The sequence below is a fragment of the Lactuca virosa genome, chromosome 6, assembly GCF_052849685.1.
Source record: "Lactuca virosa cultivar CGN04683 chromosome 6, Lactuca_virosa_CGN04683_v6, whole genome shotgun sequence".
NCBI classification, from domain to species: domain Eukaryota; kingdom Viridiplantae; phylum Streptophyta; class Magnoliopsida; order Asterales; family Asteraceae; genus Lactuca; species Lactuca virosa.
In genome coordinates this window covers 249,051,829-249,070,980 of record NC_136431.1, presented here as the reverse complement: position 1 = coordinate 249,070,980, position 19,152 = coordinate 249,051,829, and the positions used below count along the sequence as shown (strand labels likewise).

At 33.3% G+C, this 19,152-nt stretch overlaps 2 protein-coding genes and 1 long non-coding RNA gene across 11 annotated transcripts in view; 2 read left to right on the top strand and 1 right to left on the bottom strand.

Annotated features, from left to right (window-relative positions):
* The first annotated feature begins 1,364 nt into the window (after positions 1-1,364).
* LOC145120183 (oligopeptide transporter 4-like) lies at positions 1,365-6,615 on the top strand. Its single transcript, XM_079055995.1, has 6 exons — positions 1,365-1,937; positions 2,330-2,427; positions 3,677-4,273; positions 4,580-4,832; positions 5,398-5,580; positions 5,787-6,615. The coding sequence occupies exons 1-6, from the start codon at positions 1,404-1,406 to the stop codon at positions 6,399-6,401; spliced, it is 2,280 nt and encodes a 759-aa protein (XP_078912121.1). The 5' UTR covers positions 1,365-1,403; the 3' UTR covers positions 6,402-6,615.
* A 1,324-nt stretch (positions 6,616-7,939) lies between these two features.
* LOC145119790 (uncharacterized) overlaps positions 7,940-19,152 on the top strand; it is a 20,584-nt gene continuing 9,371 nt past the window's right edge. Inside the window, exons 1-5 of one of the 3 annotated variants that reach the window (XR_013714009.1) lie at positions 7,940-8,183; positions 8,439-8,514; positions 8,699-8,764; positions 14,773-14,890; positions 18,920-19,026. This is a non-coding gene — a long non-coding RNA (uncharacterized LOC145119790). Of the gene's footprint in view, positions 8,184-8,438; positions 8,515-8,698; positions 8,765-14,772; positions 15,142-18,919; positions 19,027-19,152 lie in introns of those variants that run through there. The other 2 variants (XR_013714010.1, XR_013714008.1) reach the window with 2 other exon arrangements.
* The window catches only part of LOC145119789 (MADS-box transcription factor 23-like), a 27,283-nt gene continuing 18,006 nt past the window's right edge, over positions 9,876-19,152 (bottom strand). For 3 of the 7 annotated variants that reach the window (XM_079055525.1, XM_079055524.1, XM_079055523.1), the window contains exons 4-11: positions 17,995-18,073; positions 17,749-17,831; positions 11,365-11,426; positions 10,899-10,998; positions 10,753-10,794; positions 10,579-10,662; positions 10,334-10,494; positions 9,876-10,240 (exon numbers count right to left, since the gene is read on the bottom strand). In XM_079055525.1, coding sequence (XP_078911651.1) covers positions 10,234-10,240; positions 10,334-10,494; positions 10,579-10,662; positions 10,753-10,794; positions 10,899-10,998; positions 11,365-11,426; positions 17,749-17,831; positions 17,995-18,073 — 618 coding nt within the window. In that variant the 3' untranslated portion in view covers positions 9,876-10,233. Of the gene's footprint in view, positions 10,241-10,333; positions 10,495-10,578; positions 10,663-10,752; positions 10,795-10,898; positions 10,999-11,364; positions 11,427-17,748; positions 17,832-17,994; positions 18,139-18,223; positions 18,466-18,597; positions 18,925-19,152 lie in introns of those variants that run through there. The other 4 variants (XM_079055526.1, XM_079055527.1, XM_079055528.1 and 1 more) reach the window with 3 other exon arrangements.

Genomic DNA, 19,152 nt, shown 5'->3' with positions numbered 1-19,152 from the left:
TCACGTCATCTCCTGCTCATATTAAGGACTTTATGAGATTCATTCCTGCTTCTCTTCAAAACATAACCCACGAAAGAACATTATTAATACATGTACAACTTTGTAATGCACTTGAATATTTATTAGGGGAATCTTGACTAAGCAGGTGCATTTCGTGACTACATTTACATTTCCAATCAAATGATTTATCGTATCATGGATTCTGGACAAGTCTACAAACGAGTGGAATCACAAGTGCTGTGATTTTTGAGTTTACTTTGCTTTAAGATCGAATTCATGAGATAAGATACAACATCAATATGTACAAGATCATACAGCTTTTGCAGGCACATCACCATAATATACCTTGAGGTAAACATTTATGCTGATAAATATACCTCTCATACACAATCATATCCTTTTGCAGAGAGGTGTTGACAACTAACCACAATAAGCATAACATAGACCATGTTTTCACGAAACTACCCCTTTGAAACGCTCTTCATGTACATCATGGCCAAAGAAGGTTGCAGTCTTTGATACTTTTGCAACTTTAATTTCATTTAACTTTTTGGGGAAAATGACTCTGGAGGGTAACTAACTGTTACATTTGTTCTCATTTGGTCCATTTCCTTTTTTGTATTCAATATACCATCGAACTTGTTGTTTGTGTTCACCATAACCATTTGACCGAATATCACATGTGATAGCCGGTCAAAAGGGTTATGGTGAGCACAAACAACAAGTTTGATGGTATATTGAGTACAAAAAAAGGAAATGTACCAAATGAAAACAAACGCAACAGTTAGTTACCCTCTAGAGTATTTTTACCTTATTTAATTTAATTAAAATACCTGGTAATATTTTATATAATCATCACATAATATGGTAACCTACAGTAAACTTTTTGTCATGGAAGACCGAATAACGAGGTTTCAATCATCGTTGACCAACATAAAATATGTTTATTAATAAAACTTGTGATAGAGAACATAATGAAAAAATAAACTAAAACGAAATTCGTATGCAAAAGTTATTAAAGATGAAAGTTGTAATATGTCCTCGAAAATTTGAGATTTCGTAAGTTACTACTTGCAAAAATCTCAAGACCACCTACGAAAATGATACGTATTTTGGTCATTTTCTTAATTTTGATTATGTTGTGGAAAAACTTAATTTTTTTTTTTGGCTATAATAAACATTTTCTCTCAATAAAAACACAAAATATCATTACATAAATAAATAACCCAAAAAATGTCAATATTGCGTATCTACATAACAGGGAAGAATGTAAATTGTATATACCTAGAAAAATAATAACATTGAAATATTATTACATAAAAAATGTCAATATTGCACCCTACTCTATAAATACAACATTGCAATATCCCTCCAAAGAGGAAACACCACATCATTCTCTAGAAATGGGAAGTGTCGCAGTGGAGTCCTCGCCGCCGACGGCCGTCAAGAAACCATTCGAAGAAGAAAACGAAGGGAAGGAAGACGAAGAATCTCCGATCGAAGAGGTCCGGTTAACCGTTCCGACCACCGACGACCCGACTCAATATCTATGGACCTTCCGAATGTGGGTGTTGGGTCTAATTTCATGCGTTCTCCTCTCGTTTCTAAACCAGTTCTTTTCGTACCGGACATCGCCGTTGGTAATAACTCAGATCACCGTTCAGGTAGCGACGCTTCCTATAGGGCGGTTTATGGCGGCAGTCCTCCCCACTACCAAGTTCAGCCTGAAACTACCGGGATGTAAATCCCGGAAGTTTTCATTGAATCCGGGACCATTTAACATGAAAGAGCATGTATTGATTACGATATTTGCTAATGCCGGCAGCGCTTTTGGCAATGGATCGGCGTACGCCGTCGGAATCGTGAATATCATAAAGGTCTTTTATTTCCGGAATATCTCTTTCATTGCAGCTTGGCTCCTCATCATCACTACCCAGGTTATAATTATTCTTTTAAATGCTATTATTTTGAATTCATAATTAAGATTTTATTTCTTTAAATAATCAAAATTAGTATAACTACGTCATTCTTTTTGGTTTTATTTCAAATTCTCTATCCAATATGAATTTCTTTGATTTTATTATCTTGTTAGTAGTATACTATCGCCTTTAAGAGTTAAAGAACAAGCATTTTAGTGAATAAAAATCTATAATTTACTCTAAAAATATTAATTCTCTTATTTTTTATTTTTTATTTGTATAAACAAATAATCAAAATTCAACAATTCCAAAAGAGCGGAGGGTGACTTGTGAATGAAACAAAAGCAGCTAGACTGGAGTCAATTAAATTAGTGTAGGGAACGTTGCTAACGTGCGCCGGTGGTGGACAGGTTTTGGGGTACGGGTGGGCCGGGCTCTTAAGGAAATACGTAGTTGAACCGTCGCACATGTGGTGGCCCAGCACCCTCGTTCAGATCTCCTTGTTCCGGTACGTTTCCTTCCTTTGACCGATTCCAATATTTTCCTTAAACTGATTTGTAATTGTAATTCTTTATGTGATACTTGCATTTTTTAACTTACAATAGATTGTTTATTGTTTTGATAAAGGAATTTGAAATATTGTAATTGATAAAATACAAGTAGGAGATTTGTTAACTATAATTATGGATATACGATTAGTAACCCTTACTTTTAGAAAAACGTGATTCAACAAAAAATGTTGTGAACTTAATATATAAAATCATCCTACTATACACTATTTTATTTATGAATATCTTTTAGATGCATTTTCAAGAGTTTGTCATGACGCATGATGTGGATGCAGAGTTGATAGATTAGATTAGATTCCATATTATCCCTAATTAAAGTTTCTAACAATAATAAAAAAAATTAGCTGTTTATAAAAACAAAATATATATATAAATAAATAAATGGATGATACATGCTTAAAATAGTCGACAGTAGAACTGTTAAGTGCCGATAAGATTTAGATTCAGTTTAGCTTATCTCTAGTCTATCTTTATTCAAATTATTTGTATTTATCTTTCTGTTAGCCTCTGATGAGGATTGTAACTATAAATACTTTAATGAATGAGAAGCAGAAGGACGAGCAATTCATACCAGTTGTTTCATGGTATCAGAGCAGGTTTAAAAACCTAAAACCCTAAAAACCAGGGGTCGGCGATAAACCAGAATCATCAGTGGCTAACAAAAAGATAAATACAAATAATTTGAATAAAGATAAACTAGAGATAAGCTAAACTGAATCTAAATCTTATCGGCACTTAACAAGAACCCATATACTTGGCCACAAATACTTCCTCTTAAATATGTAATCTTAAAACTAAACGTGATTTTCAGTATAAATGAATAATCATATACGTAAATAAATTGCTAATAATATTAAAAGTTAAAACAACTACAAATGTTTTCCAACTAAAAAGTTAATACGTCTATAATAATGTGTTTATACAATATAAATAAGTTAATACATTAAAATATAATTCTTTAAGGGCCCATCATTATTGTCAACAAGAAAAAAACAAGAGAAACAATGAAATGAATCTTTGGAATCTTTGCCGCCTCGCTAGAGACTTTGGGTGGAAGGTTCACACTTCTCGCTCACCCACTCACTATCACAGAATAATACACATATATATCCACAAAACAAAAAATATAAGAAAATAAGTTGATAAAGTCTGATAATAATCTTTAATTTCGTCTAATCATTTTTGTAGTGCACTTCATGCTAAAGAAGACGATGATGACGAAGACCCTAACAGCGACAACAAAAAGCGCATGTCACGACCAAAATTCTTTGTGATCGTTCTTGCATGCAGTTTCTGTTATTACTTATTTCCCGGATACTTATTTCAAACCCTACAAAGCATTTCATGGATATGTTGGGCTTTTCCCAAATCCGTAACGGCCCATCAACTCGGGTCGGGCTTTTCAGGCTTAGGCATTGGAGCTTTTTCACTTGATTGGGCCACAACAGCTTCTTTCTTATTTAGCCCTCTCATTTCCCCTTTCTTTGCTATAGTCAATGTTTTCTTGGGCTATTTCATGATAATGTACATGGTGATTCCGATATCTTATTGGGGACTAAATGTGTACAATGCCAAAAACTTTCCGATTTACTCGAATGATTTGTTTACGGGGGATGGGCAGCTGTATGATATCACAAAGATTGTGGATAACAAGTTCGAGATAGATTATGGAGAGTATGCGAAGCAAGGGAGGGTTAACTTGAGCACATTTTTCGCGTTGACATATGGTTTTGGATTTGCTACAATTGCATCTACGATTACTCATGTTGGTCTTTTCTACGGGAAGTAAGTTCCTTTCATATTTTTTCTTTTTTTCAGGAGTTGATACGTAAACAACAGTTTCTTGCCTTATACAACAATTTATGCTTTAGAGGGGTTACACAATATGCAAAAAAAAAAAAAAAAGTTTGTTATTGTTGTGTATGAAAAAAAAAATGTTGTGTACGAATCATCTATTTTTTTTCTTTATCATTTCTATATTTTATGTAAAGTCATCTCCAAACTCTTAACATTAAAAACACAAGTAGTTTATTTATAAAACCAAGTTTGGTGGGAAGGATTTTGGAGTTGAAGGATTTAATTTTGTTATAGGGAGATATATCAACGTTACAAAGCATCAACGGAGGGTAAGGTTGACGTGCACACACGATTAATGAGGAAGTACAAAGACATACCGTCATGGTGGTTTTACGTGCTTCTTACGATAACGCTCATGATTAGCCTTGCGCTCACCATTTTCATGAAAGATCAAATACAAATGCCGTTTTGGGGATTAATATTTGCTGCTTTCATCGCTTTCTCTTTCACCCTCCCCATTAGTATCATCACTGCAACAACAAACCAGGTACGATAACATGTTGCACTGCGTTTGACATTTAATAGACAATGACTAGAGTGATGATGTCAATAGGACAATTGCCCCACTCAAAAAGATGGGATATGGCCTTCTTCTCAATCTATCGTCTACAAATCATGTGAAACCTCTCATCATCGTCACAAAAAATAGTCCACCCTTATGTAACAAACGGAATCTTATTAATTAAATTCATTAGTAAATTACATTTTTGGTGCTCAAGTATAGTTGATTTTTTCAATTTTGGTTTCAAAAAGTTTTCTTTTGTAACTTTGGTCATTGTTTGAAGTTTTTGTAATGTTTTTGGTCTCTATTTGGATGTTCCAAGTAAAATGACTATATCTTTTGGATCAAATTGCAAAAACCAACTATACTTACGTATAAAAAATAGTTATTTTACTTGGAACATAGACAAAACACATAACAAGAACCTCAAGTAAGGACCAAAATTGCAAACCTCGGCTATACTTAGGGGATAAAAATATAGTTAGCCCTAAATTCAAAATTGCATATATGTGAGTCATAAAAGTCTACTTGCTTGTGTTGACATTTTCAGACACCAGGTTTAAACATTATAACGGAGTATGCCATGGGGTTGATCTACCCGGGAAAACCCATAGCCAATGTGTGCTTCAAGACCTATGGTTACATGAGCATGACTCAAGCCATCTCCTTTTTAAGTGATTTTAAGCTTGGACATTACATGAAGATCCCACCACGATCCATGTTCCTGGTTCAGGTTAGCATCAATTTTTTTCCAAGTCTTCTTATTTTTTGGTTTTTCAGAATAATAAGATATAATTTGTTTGTGAAAAATATATTAAAATGTGAAAAAAATATTTGTTCAGTTTCGTAAAATATATACTAGAAAGATAAAAGATTCATTCTAGAAAATTGTATATGACAACACAACTAATCTGAATATTGTCTACTTTGTTATTACAGTTTCTTGGAACAATAATAGCTGGAACCGTAAATTTAAGCGTTGCGTGGTACCTTTTAAACAATATAGAGGACATGTGTCACCCTGACCCTAAGTCCAATAGCCCATGGACATGCCCATATGACCATGTATTCTTCGATGCATCCGTCATTTGGGGCTTAGTTGGGCCAAGAAGAATCTTCGGGCCTCTAGGGAACTACGGAGCCCTAAATTGGTTCTTTCTAGGCGGGTTTGTGGGCCCAATCATAGTATGGTTATGTCACAAAGCATTCCCGAAGGTATCTTGGATTCCTCTCATTAACCTCCCGGTGCTCCTTGGTGCCACCGCCTATATGCCTCCAGCTGCCGCCGTGAATTACAATTCGTGGATATTAGTGGGGACAATTTTCAATTTTTTCGTGTTTAGGTACCGGAAAATGTGGTGGAAGAGGTACAATTATATCCTCTCGGCGGCCCTTGATGCCGGAGTTGCATTCATGGCGGTTTTATTGTACTTTACGACTGGGTTAGAGAACATAAGTGTAAATTGGTGGGGCACTAATAACCCGGAACATTGTGATCTTGCCACCTGTCCAACGGCAAGGAATATAACAGTTGATGGGTGTCCTATATTTTGATTATTTTTCCTTGTATCATCGTTTGCACACATAAAAAACTCTATGAGAATTGTGTTTTTTAATCTAGGTGATCAAGATTCAAGAAACCAAATCTGTTTATTTGTAACATGTGTTTATGTGAAGTAAATTTAGAGGTTTCAAAATGGGAATGTCAAATAACATTAAGTTTGTTAATGGGTTTGGTTCGTCCAAAATCATATTTTTTTTCTATTAACTTTTTTGTTTCATCAACTTAGACCCATTAAAAGTTCATGTATTATAATCCAAAACGACCAATTTATATGTCAATGATCGAAATTAGCACATGTGATCGATGTTAAGACTAGTCGGTACACCCTTAACTGCACACTGAGGTTGCTGAGATGACACCGTAGTGTGCAGTGAACACTGCACCCACCTCTTAATTTCCATTGTGGTATGGCCACCACAGAAGGCTAGCTTACGACACCTCTTTTGTTCCGTTTTGTGACCGTTGACCATGTGATCGATTAAAAAAAATAATAATAAAATAAAAGTGGAGTAAATGTATAATATGACACTCACCTGTTTTGTGAGGTGAGAAAAAATGACGTGACGATGACATGATACTGTAATAATGTGGTAAATGTAGTATTACACTCTATGACCTAAGGATGTTACGGTTAAGATTTATGATAGATATTATGGATGTTAGTCATATTACTATTAGAGTTAAAAATGTAATGTTACAAATCTTACTATTAGGATTTAGGATAGATATTATGGATGTTAGTCATGTACTATTAGAGTTAAAAATGATCGATATCATGATCATCGTTCTTTAACACTTGTTGAAATATTGTGACAGTTTTGATTTGTTTTTTGTTTTTTTGTTTTTTGTTTTTTTTAATTTTATGTTTTTATGTATCATCATTATCATATTATCCTCATGTATTGCATGACTTTTCATTCAGTGTACATTCTAAATGCTAAATTAAAAATGGTTAATAGCTTACAAATTTGCCTAGCTATTCCAAAGTCATTTATGTCTGGTTTTCGAGTTTTTACAAAGAAAAGAAAAGAAGGAGAAAAAAGTAAGGAGAGAAGAGACGAGAAATTAACATAAAAGAAATTTGTATTATGTGTTTACGAGTTGGAAAAAAATGAAAGGAAAATTAAAATTTTTGTTAATTTCTCTCCAAATCCTTCCAAATTGAAATAAATTTTAGGAAAGAAAATGATCATTCAATTTTCTTGTTTTAATAAAACTTAAGAACATCAATTTCTTGTAATTTCTTCTATTTCCATCCATTTTACTCGTTAAATTGAATTCAAGAACATGATATTAATAAACGTTTGGTTTATAGTTTTTTTTTTTTTTTTTTTTTGGAAGGAATTGTGATTTATCAAAAGAATTAGGATATACATTAGCATAAATAAAAAAATATATATGTCATTATATATTTTTCAAAGTATATTTCAAAAAACATAATATACATTAACATAAATAAAAAAATATATACGTCATTATATTTATTCAATAATTTATTATGACTTGCAAAATCTGGTGGGGGAGCGTACCCCTATCGACCAACTGTAGCCCTCCACCCAGCCACGCATCAGTCGACACGCCTCCTGTTGTAGATATTTTTCAACCCTCACCGTCACCATATCTCCTTCTCTCTTCATCATCAGCAGCTAAATTATCTGTCTCCTTCCATGAAACATACAGTTTAAATTCGATATCGCCATGTCTATATGGTGTTAGCATGAAATCGATTCGAGTTTCGATGATAACAGTGCACGTGTTTTGTACATGTTCTGGTAAGTGAATCGATCAATTATGAATCGAGAAAAAATCACAAAAATGTGATATTAATCGTGCGTCGATATATATTAATGTGGATAGTAGTATGAAAGTGAACAAAGAAAAAAATGCTTGATTTCTGTTTTCTGAAAACGACTTGTGAACGTAAATTGTATTGAATTGATCCAGTTCGTTGTTTCCTGTGTTTCAGCAAATTCTTATCATTTTTGAAGATAATTTTATGTTTATTTACTTGTAAATTGCTCTCGTAGGTCAATATATTAAGGAAAATGCATTGATCGAATCATCGAAGGCAGATCCCTGTTGGCAACTTGGCATGAGTTACAGGTATGGTGAAGTTTTATTTTCTCTTTTTTTGCAACTTCCAAAGTCTTTAAACCTGACATAATTGTCGAGGACACAAAGAATCTTTTGTTTTTTTTATTTCGCTCGGTTTTGTGTACGATTAAACGGTTCAGCTTACTAGGTTTTACTTGGAATACAACTTGATTTCTCTTTGAAATGTCTGTAGTTGATGCATGTAGACCAAAAAAAGGAGTCAAATGCATGTTGGAAGGTGGATGGCTTGAAATTTCAGGTGCTTTGTATTTTTTCTAATTATGATTGTTAATTTTCCAAAATAACGAACTTGACAGTTTTATGGACATGAAATTCCTGAACTTAGTTTGGCCTTGTTTACGAGTAACAATTTTTTAACCTTCTTAATCTACTTTCTAAAAGGTTATTGAGCTGCCTGCGATTTGTATGCATAAGTGCATAACCTCATCTTTTATTCTAACAAAAGGTTCTATTGATGCTGATGTTAGATAAAGTTTTACTGAATCATTTGTTTTTTTTTACCAGGATTTGTAATATATCTTTGTTTGCAAATTAAAGCATTCCACAAAACCATATCATTTATATTCTATATGCTAGTGAATAGCTCTCATCAAATTTTTTACCTTTGCCTGAGATTACATAGTAACGTAGTAGAACTTTTCCCCTTTTATCTTGGAAGAAAATAGGGTGTTAATTAAGTAATATTACCAGACTTGTGATATATCAATATCAGTACACACATGTGGAGTAGTTTGAATATCTAGTATTAAGTAAGAAGCACGAGGGGTCCTATGAATTGGTGTTTCTAATTTGGAGTTTTGAAGCAATCTTTAAGTTTAATATATACAACTCTCATCTTTGCTCAGATATAAGTTTATGACACATTCTAGTAGTTTTGTTGCTTGTTTCATGGTTTGAGTCAATGGTCACAATTTACAATACACAAAGATGAGTACCAGATTTGGTATGATCGGGAACTAGTATCATTTAAAAAGAATGTATTTGCAATCTTTTCTGCAATTCTTAGCAAATTATTATCAACTAAGAGATTTTATTGAAGAGAACCAATGTGTAATTTGAATAATTGGAGTGGTCATATCCATCCACTACAAATGGTTTTATATATGAAACTAAAATCTTATACAGTTTTCAACAACATGAATAACTTCTACATGTTCAACTAAATACAAAATGATCTGCTGGTAGACATAATAAGAGTTGTGTACTTCTTTATCCATATTTTCAAAATGCCCCTTATCTTGCCATGTATTATAAGTTTATAACTTGCTTACAAATCAAATGGTGGATTTTTATTTTTATTTTTTGCTTGCATACTTGTTTTTCTTGTTAATTAGTGGTGTGGGGCATGGTATTCAAACTTCAAATCTTTATAAATAAATATATGTACATTTCTTTCTTAGATTTCAGCCAATCAAGTACAAATCTTACTTTTTATCTAAGTGAAAATATCCATGAAATAAAATATAAAACCCCACTCATGTAGTTCTTTGACCTTCAATTTATTTGCTCTTTTAATCTTTAACAGGCAGCTAGTTTTTTTTTTTTTTGGTCCCCTCCATTTTCCAAATTTGATTCCATCATTTCTGAATTGTCTATGATCTGGTAACCACTGACTAACACTATAAAACTTTTAAACTAGACGGGTTTATCTTTGATGAGGAATGAATTAACAGTCTTTGGAGTTCACCCATCTTCTCATCAATGTAGTTATAATCTGCATCATTTTCAGAAATAATCGTTCATTCTAGTTGTATGATTGAAACCTTTGATATTAATATAACGAAATGAATAAAAGATTATTAATCACCCCAAATTTGTAGAATGGAGTGGTGCTTGATCAGTTGCTTCGTGTTGATCTGGCTGAGAAAGCTGGAGATGGATTGGGGGATGTGGATCCTCTCTCATGCCTGAACCATTTGTCAAAAATACATTTCTGTTTGCTGCTTCTCCATCTCTTATTCCATAAATCTAGGAGGTGACAAAATTACTAATTCATTATGTTTCATGATTTTACTAAAATATTTTTCACTGCAGTTGATAAATATTAAATACCTTGTTGTAGAGTTCGGTATTTTCTTCACGAATTTGGGTTACTTTCTTACAAAGTTCGACATTTTCATGGTGGATGAGATTCCCCTGAAAAAGATTAAAAAAAAGATTTAGTTACTTGAAGATATACTTTCTCTAGGATTGACATTTGAAAATGGTCTTAGGTTTTGGGTTGACCTTTCGGCTGAGTTCTTCGATTTCCTCAAAAAGAAGTTGGTCCTATAGCAATTCATCAATTGTCATCAAGACAAGTATTTTTGGTTACATAAGTAAAGTATATAAGTCACAAGATTAGCATTAGATAAAGGGTAGTAGATTCAAACCTTTTTCATGCGGATACCTCTGAGACTCATTTCAAGTTGGCTCTCCATGCCCTGTAGATCTTTCACACTTAAACCAGAAAGCTCTTCACCCATCATTCGCCTATAATTGTTATTGTTAAACTCAATATATGCTTGTATATTTTAATCAATTTCCAAAAGTTTCTTAAGGATCCTAGATTGCATTACAAGTATAGGATTACTTGTTGTTAGAGCATCTCCAATGGGAGTTTTTTTTTTTTTTTTTTTTTTTTTTTTTTTTTTTTTAATAGTCTAATTATTCGTTTTTTATTTCCAGGATCATTCCCATTTTAGCCCTGTAATAATGTAGTATATGAATGTAACATGTCAAACTATTTGCCCTCTTAGAAATACATGTAAAAGGTTGTCCTTATGGATTAAGAACATAGTCTGTATCACTAGTTTTCATGCTTTGCACTTACTGAATCTTGTTAGATAGAAATTTTACCTATGATTCTCTTGCAGACTCTGCAGTTGTTGCTTTAACATTGCAGCCTCCCTTTGCCAGAACTGTAAATAATAAATAGAGATTTTTTAGGGTCATCTGTGTAATCATCATAAATACTTTAAAATGTATGCAACAAAATAACTGTGAATTTGTATGCTAAAATAACTTCAGGTGCGATTTTGTTAAAAAAATTTAGAACTTCCAGTATTAGGAAGAAGCAATGTAGCATGAGTAACTTTACTTGCAATTCAACTGCCTACATCTATGATAGCTGGTTGGTGATTGCTGACAATTTTCTGATACTTTTTGCTTGTGCTAAATGAATAAGTTATAAGAAATGAGACTAAATGAATAAGTTATATTCATATGATATGATTGTTGTCTTCCCATAATTTGCAACTAATTAGTAAAAAAATTAAGCAATTAAGATGGCTTTATTAGATGTCACTTGTTATTCTAGACTATTTTTAATGTTATACCGGTTGGGAGCTTTGGCCTATGTTTTATTTTGTGTATCATATGAGTAGTTCCACAACTTTCTAGGATGCATGTTAAGTATGGAATGTTTGATTTGCTTAAATTCATTTTTTTAGAAACTAGATTAAGATGTTTAATAGCCCACGAGAAAATGGATATACAAATTAGGCAAAAAGGCGACGTTGAAGATGTTTGGTGGGAGAAGAATCTGAACATGATCTACTTAATGCCTTCTAATGAAGTTTTATTGTATTTGATTATTTTATAAGGGAGCAACTTTCCATTTGAGTTCTACCAAAACTTCTGAGGATTCTAGTCCAAACTTATCTATTTTTCCCTCAATAATTATAGCAAGAAATTGGTGACATTGATTTTGATGCACAAGTTTTCTCAGTTAGTTATGTCCTATGTCCTAGGGGTATTTTTGGTATTTGATTATTAGTCAAAGACTTATATATATTGAAGTACATGATAAATCAAACATTACATTTTTCTCAAATGGAGGGAGTAATATATTGTTTTAGCTTTGTGGATGATCTTTGTTCTTATAGAAAAATAGACACTCTTTTTGTTTTTGTTTCAATATGTGAATTAGTTATTTTGTCTTTCTTATCCAATATATCAACTTATGTATATAACTTTATGAGGGAGTCGATGTAGAGTTTCTTTGTTGTTCGATAAAGATTACTTTCCTGTAGTAGTCCCTATACTTAGAAATAGATAAGTTACTGTGTAGCCCTTTTAATTTGTTAGTGTTAGATAAGGGTGAACATGGTTCTGTTTGGTTTTTCACTTGAAACTGGTAACGAACCAAAAATTTCTGATTTTGACTTCGGAGAAACCAGCTGTTGGTTTTTCAGATTTTTTTTTTTGTTTTCATTTGGGCAAATTGCAGAAAAGCACAACCATTTATCTACCAGCACTCAAAGAAACCCTTTATATTGTTTATATGCAGAAAAACCGTTACATTTTCAGTTACATTTCAGATTTACCCAAATATCTTTTTTTTTAATTGTTTTATGAAAATATATTTATCTTGTTTGTTTTTAAGTTGACATGGAAAAAAAATAAGCAATGTCACTTATATTTGCCTAAGTAAATGGTTGTTGAGTAAATGACCTATTTCTCACGTTTTACCATAGATAAGAGGCAACGTCACTTATTTTTGTTTCCATGTTAACCTAAAAACGAAAAAGATAAATGTCATGTCACAAAACAACTGATAATTTCTTAAAAAAAATCGGATATTTAGGTTAATGTGAAAGGTAGCTAAAAATATAAGGGTTTTCTGCATATAAACAAAATGCAAGGGTTTTTCTGAATGCTAGTAGATAAATGGTTGTGCTTTTCTGCATTTTCCCCTTTTCATTTATCTATATGTTTTATTTTCTTCATTGACCATACTCTTAAATTAAACAACGGGATATATACACTAAAGTCCCAATATTTTCATCGATTTGATAAGAAAGTCCTAAACTTTATTTTTTTGACAGTAAAGTCCAAACTACCGGTAGTTTTTGACACTTTTACCCCAGTTAGCCGGTAATTAGGATTTTATTGTCAAAAAAATAAATTTTAGGGTTTTCTTGTCAAATCGTGAATTAGGACTTTACTGTAAAAAAAAATAAAGTTTAGGACTTTTTTGTCAAATCATTGAAAATATTGGGACTTTAGTGTATATATCCATTTTTTTGTTAGAAATTTAATAGTATAATAGTCTTTAAGCATAAGATTTATTGAAACCTGCTCTAATAAGTTAGATCCTATTGAAATTCCTAGCATTTGCTTCTTGTTAAATAGTTTTTTTAATCTCAACAAACCGACATTGAAAAAAATGGAGATAATCAAGAAAGAAAGAAAGAACTTTTATCTCAATTTTTTTCAATGTCGGTTTGTTGAGATTAAAAAAACTATTTAACAAGAAGCAAATGTTAGGAATTTCAATAGGATCTAATTGACTAGAGCATGTTTTAATAACTCTTATTCTTAAAGACTATCATACCATTAAATTTCTAACAAAAAAATGGATATATACACTAAAGTCACAATATTTTCAACGATTTGACAAGCAAGTTCTAAACTTTATTTTTTTGACATCAAAGTCTTAATTCACGATTTGACAAGAAAGTCCTAAAATTTATTTTTTTGACAATAAAGTCCTAATTACCGGCTAACCGGAAAAAAGGGTAAAAGTGTCAAAAACTGCCGGTATTTTGGACTTTACTGTCAAAAAAATAAAGTTTAGGACTTTCTTGTCAAATCGATGAAAATATTAGGACTTTAGTGTATATATCCCTTAAACAACAATCCAGTACTTCACAAAAAATTAATACAAGACGGTGTAAACATATGCTCATTATTTTGTTTGATAATGGAGACCGTAAATACTTGTTAATTATTTTAATTTTTAGCATACTAAATCAGTCAAAATTATAAATAAAGACGTCATTTTGTGTATTTCGGACCGGTTTTGATTTTCTCGGTTTTTATATATATAGAAAACCTAAACCTGAAATTATTTAAAAAAAAAACTAAATTTTTCATAATAGTTCGTTTTTTGGTTTTCTTTTTGAGTTTCGTTTTTTTTTTTTTGCACACTAGTGCTAGAAGTATCCATGTTTAGGCTTACTCTTGTTAGAGCAAGGAGTCCCTCCATGCTTGCCATAGTGGTAATGAGGTGAGAATCCGCAAGTGAGGTTGTAGGTTGAAGCCTAGCATCACCTTCCTTGCTTTGGGGACATTGCAGTTTACCTTCCCCATGTTGGTAGGTGTGGGACCGGTTGGTGGGTGGCATTCACCAATTGTTAGAGAAAGGAGTTGTAAATAGATTGTTGTTGAATGTTTAAAAACCTCATTGCATTATGTAAACTATATCATATTCAGCAAGTTGCAACATTGACAAACCTTAATTTGTTTCATTGTATCATGCAGTTATATGTGCATGTCTTAAGTATCGAGGGAGCATTATACGTGAAGGGCATGCGGGGACAAGTGATCCTTGAGTGGGCGGATGGATGCACATGAGAGTTCAGACTAGTTATCCAACATGGTAAAAATACTTCTTAAGTGATGGATGGATATATATTATTTTGGGTCACATCCGCTTTTAGCTGAATCGATTCTGCATTCAAACCTCAAAAACTTGATGTTATTATGTGGTTTGTACTTCTAGGGCTTAATTTTTTTAGCAAGGGTCACCTAGGAACATCGGTGGATCCATGGTTCATTTCACAATACATGATGTGAATATTATCAGAATACATGTACATGTTAGAATTAAAAGCTAAGTTACTTTTTCAACATGGCTAGTTTCATTGTTCCAATGATGCCAATTAGCCATTAAGGATTGAGAAGATAACTTCCTGTATGAGAAATAGTCCCCTTGTTATTTTTCAAATTCTTATTTTTGACGATTAGCGGCTAATATAAGTGGTGAGGGATGGTGGATGATTTAATGACCCTTTCTAGTTAAAACCATAAGGAGAACACCCAGTGGATGCTTAAGCGCCCTAAATAGGATTTTTTGGAACACCAGATGTATTCTAATTAAATATGTATCCTATGATATGATTCACGATACCCTACATGTTTTCGGAACACTATGTGGCTCATTCATCCATAAATTCAAATACAAGTGAAACCAATCCCTTAAAAGTCGTTACTCAATGTTCTCTGCATGGATAGAGTCCGTCTTACACTACACATAAGCTCATGTTCTTTGTATGTAAAGACTAAAGACATGTCCACTGGTAGAAAGATATACTTTTCTGAAAGTTGCATAAAGTTTCGGGATGTTAACCAAAGCACAATGTTGATGTTGTATAGGCTTCTTTTAGAGTCGTGCCTATAGTTTTGAGTAGAAAATCATGATCGTAACTTTGGGAATTATCGAAATTTTTGGAATTCTAGCTTATGTATGTCAAAATTGACAATCATATACATTGTTTGGTTGTAATCCCATTGAAGTGAGTGTGTTTCTGAAGTCAAAGCTTCTCCTGGTCTGTAGTTCTCATTAGTCTTGTGATTTAGTATCTATTTCCTTTTTGGCTCCTCAATTCCTTGACTAATCAACTCATGTGTGTGTTTGCGATTAGGGTTTAGGGTTTAGTGAAGTTGTCCTGAGTCTTTCTTCATACACCGAGTGTTATAGTAAGAGGCTATATTGTTTCAGTAGTTTCGTGAAGAGGTATTGTCAGGTGTATGTGGAAAGCTATGTAATCTGCATCAACCAGCACTTCATTTTTTGAGATTGTTTTACTCCAGATTGCTTTTACTCTTTGCACAATAATGTCAACCCCTCTTCGTTTCATCATGTATATGTATTTCTTTTTACCAAGATCTATTTCATCTTAAAAGGAGATTCAATGCATATGAAAGCTTCATATCACAATGATTTAGTTTGTGAACACTAGAAATTCACTCATTTTCCTGGAGCTCTTGTTGCTTGAGGTATTTCTTGGTGCCGAATCTCATATGGCATGAAGTATGCTCATGGTTTTACACAATCTAGCTAACACCACCTTGTGGATCTCTCATGTTTTGGTCGGGTGATACTTTTGTTTTGCATAAAAAAGGCTCTGAGCTTTACCTTGAAATGATCATCAGCTTATTTTTCATGGCTACACGCGTTTTCCCTCAGTGTTTGGTTCAATTTAAACTTATCTCTTTCTATGTATCTCATAAAAGGTCTTGCCTATTCACACACATTTTTTAAAGATGTTGTTTGATCCTTCCTGACTTGAGAGATATCAGCCGTGACTTGGTTCAAAGAGGATTTCATTTGCTATGTGGTCTATCGAAATTGATTGCTATATGCTCTTGTGTTCCTACATTTTGGTAGAAAACATTATCGAATGGAAATGGTGACTTTGTTTCTATGTGGTTGGGCATGGAGGACATTATGAGGCTGATAAAATAAAACAAGAACGAATTGGTCATGGAAATGAATATATCCACCACCTTGGTAGGTATTGGGAATTTCAATGAAAATTGTTTCTTCTCGATGAAGTGAAAATTTTATGCAGTTTCGTATTATTTTGGAAGGAGCTTCAAGTTGGATTAAGGTGGTTGAATAGAGGAAGTTTTGGATAAATGAAGTATGAACTTCTAAACTTTCAGGGAAATGCTGGGCACAGGTTGGGATATGATTTGGGTTTGAACTCTGAAGGTAAGGCATGAATTAGGTTTAGATATGGATGATATATCTTAATTCCATTTACTTGCACAAATTTCACCTTTTCATATGTTTTATAGTGCTATTCTTCATTTTGGCTTCATTCTTCTCTTAGAAGGCCAATATCCCTTTCTCCTGGAGGGAATTTTTTTATACCTTTTCTACCTTACCAATCCTTTTAACTATTGAACAGGTTGTCATTAGCTACATGGTTGGATTATATAGGAAAGCAAGGGCTAGATATATTAATGATTTATCCATCATCAAATAATTTCTATTTGAATCCTTGAGGAAAACATTTAGTGGATTAGCCTCTCTACAATTGTAAAGGGTATATGCCACCCACCCATAATCATCCCCACGGCCAACAAGGCGTAGATAAATCACAATATTCCTAGAGCAAGCAAGGAAGGTGATGCCCATGCTTGAACCCAAGACCTCTCTTATGATTTTTCAGTTCTCACATTCTTACTCAATGAAATTGTAAAAAAAGAGTGATCTTAGACGAATAAGAAGGCAGGAAGATGTTATTGCAAGGTTGGTAATCTGTAAGAGAGATTTGAGGTTCAAGCATGGGCATCACCTTCCTTGCCTTGTAGTTGTGGGACACCCTTTTTTAATCTTTTGAATAGGGTTATTACTGTGGCTGAGGTCCTTCCTTTATGAGAGGGAAGGAAACAGATAAGTAATATGATGAAAAAGCTTTAGTGCTTTCTCTATAGGATGGATTTTACCTGCGATTGCAGATTTTCCGAATCTGCCCCTTGCCCATGAAGCATGCAGATCCTTGATCCTTCTGCTTTGGTCTTGGTGGTTCCTGAGATGAAGGAAGCAGCCTGCTTAATAAACTTAAAAAGAGTATTGTTTTGTTTGGTACCAGATTGCTTCTTTCAATTCAGTAAGCATCTTGAAGCTTTCAGCAGTGAACATTTCAATCTGTGTTGTGTTGAATTGAAGAGTGATCTGTTAAGAAAACGAACTATTTTTCAATGGGAAAGTCTCAGAGTCCTTCCGCCTCTTGGATGCTTTTGTTTCTGACTTTTCGTCCTTCATCTGCAGCTGTTGAAGAAGAGCAGTTGGTGATGCATGTCTGCAGAAATCAGTATCATCTTCCTTTCACTTTCCTAATTCCATAACAGTTTTTAAATCACCATTAAAAATAAAATATAGAAGATAAAGCTAGAGATGGACATATTATAGGGTGCGTACTCTTTGTGCATTCTGTATGCCAGCAGTCACCTATGTGAGGAGCAGCAGCAGTAGGAGCTCTGCTGCTCAACTCAACCTATCTGCCAACTTGTGCAGAATAGTTGGGTAATATTAGAAGCCTTATAATGCATGCTTATGACTTCATCTGATACTCTCTCAGAAATCAGTATTGACCAGACAAAGCAGCCATAAGTCGCTCTAATACCAACCCTATTAGAGGTGATTTAGAGAATAATGGAGTCCTGTAGTGTTCTTGTGAGTGAAGTATGAGAATGATAGGATGGAATGGAAGAATAATGATGAAACCTAAAATTCTACAATCATATTTCCTATTGTTTAACTTAATTCTCATAGCGAGTATATCTTAATCTTACTTAGAGTTAGAGGGGTTGGTATGATTTCCCAGCAAGGCTCCAGACAAGACATGTTGCTTGAGAAGCTTATGATGTATGCAACTTGCAGAAAGGTTAAAGGTATTTCACTAGTAATCCAAACTAGAGGGGTGCATCATGCATGTGCATTCCACCATAATATATAGTGTGACTGTGATAGTACAATAATACAAGCTTAATACACAAAGAAAAGAAACGTCTAGTGTAAACCAAATTTGCTACCATTATCTGATCGATCTATTAATAGAATGTAGTAATCTTTGGTTCTTTAACATTCACACTGCTGTTCATCATTTCAATGCAGGCTTTCACAAGATCTAAAAAGTGTTATATAGCCTTTATCCGCTTCTGTCTTGTTTGAGAGAAAGCTTTGGGTTCAGGGAGGAGATTGTATATTTACTTATTTAGCCTTGGTGATAGATTGGTCGATCTGATTTCATGTTTATAGTTTGGTATAAGCATGTTTTTTTATTTCATCAATTCCTGGAGTACTTAGCAAATGTACTCCTCCTTGGAAATCAGAAAGCTATTGATATG

Excerpts from the sequence above, each read along its gene's own strand:
- LOC145120183 (XM_079055995.1), top strand. The coding sequence starts at position 1,404 with ATGGGAAGTGTCGCAGTGGAGTCCTCGCCGCCGACGGCCGTCAAGAAA. Across the intron at positions 4,833-5,397 it reads TCACTGCAACAACAAACCAG|ACACCAGGTTTAAACATTAT; the intron begins GTACGATAACAT and ends TGACATTTTCAG. Across the intron at positions 5,581-5,786 it reads GATCCATGTTCCTGGTTCAG|TTTCTTGGAACAATAATAGC; the intron begins GTTAGCATCAAT and ends TTGTTATTACAG.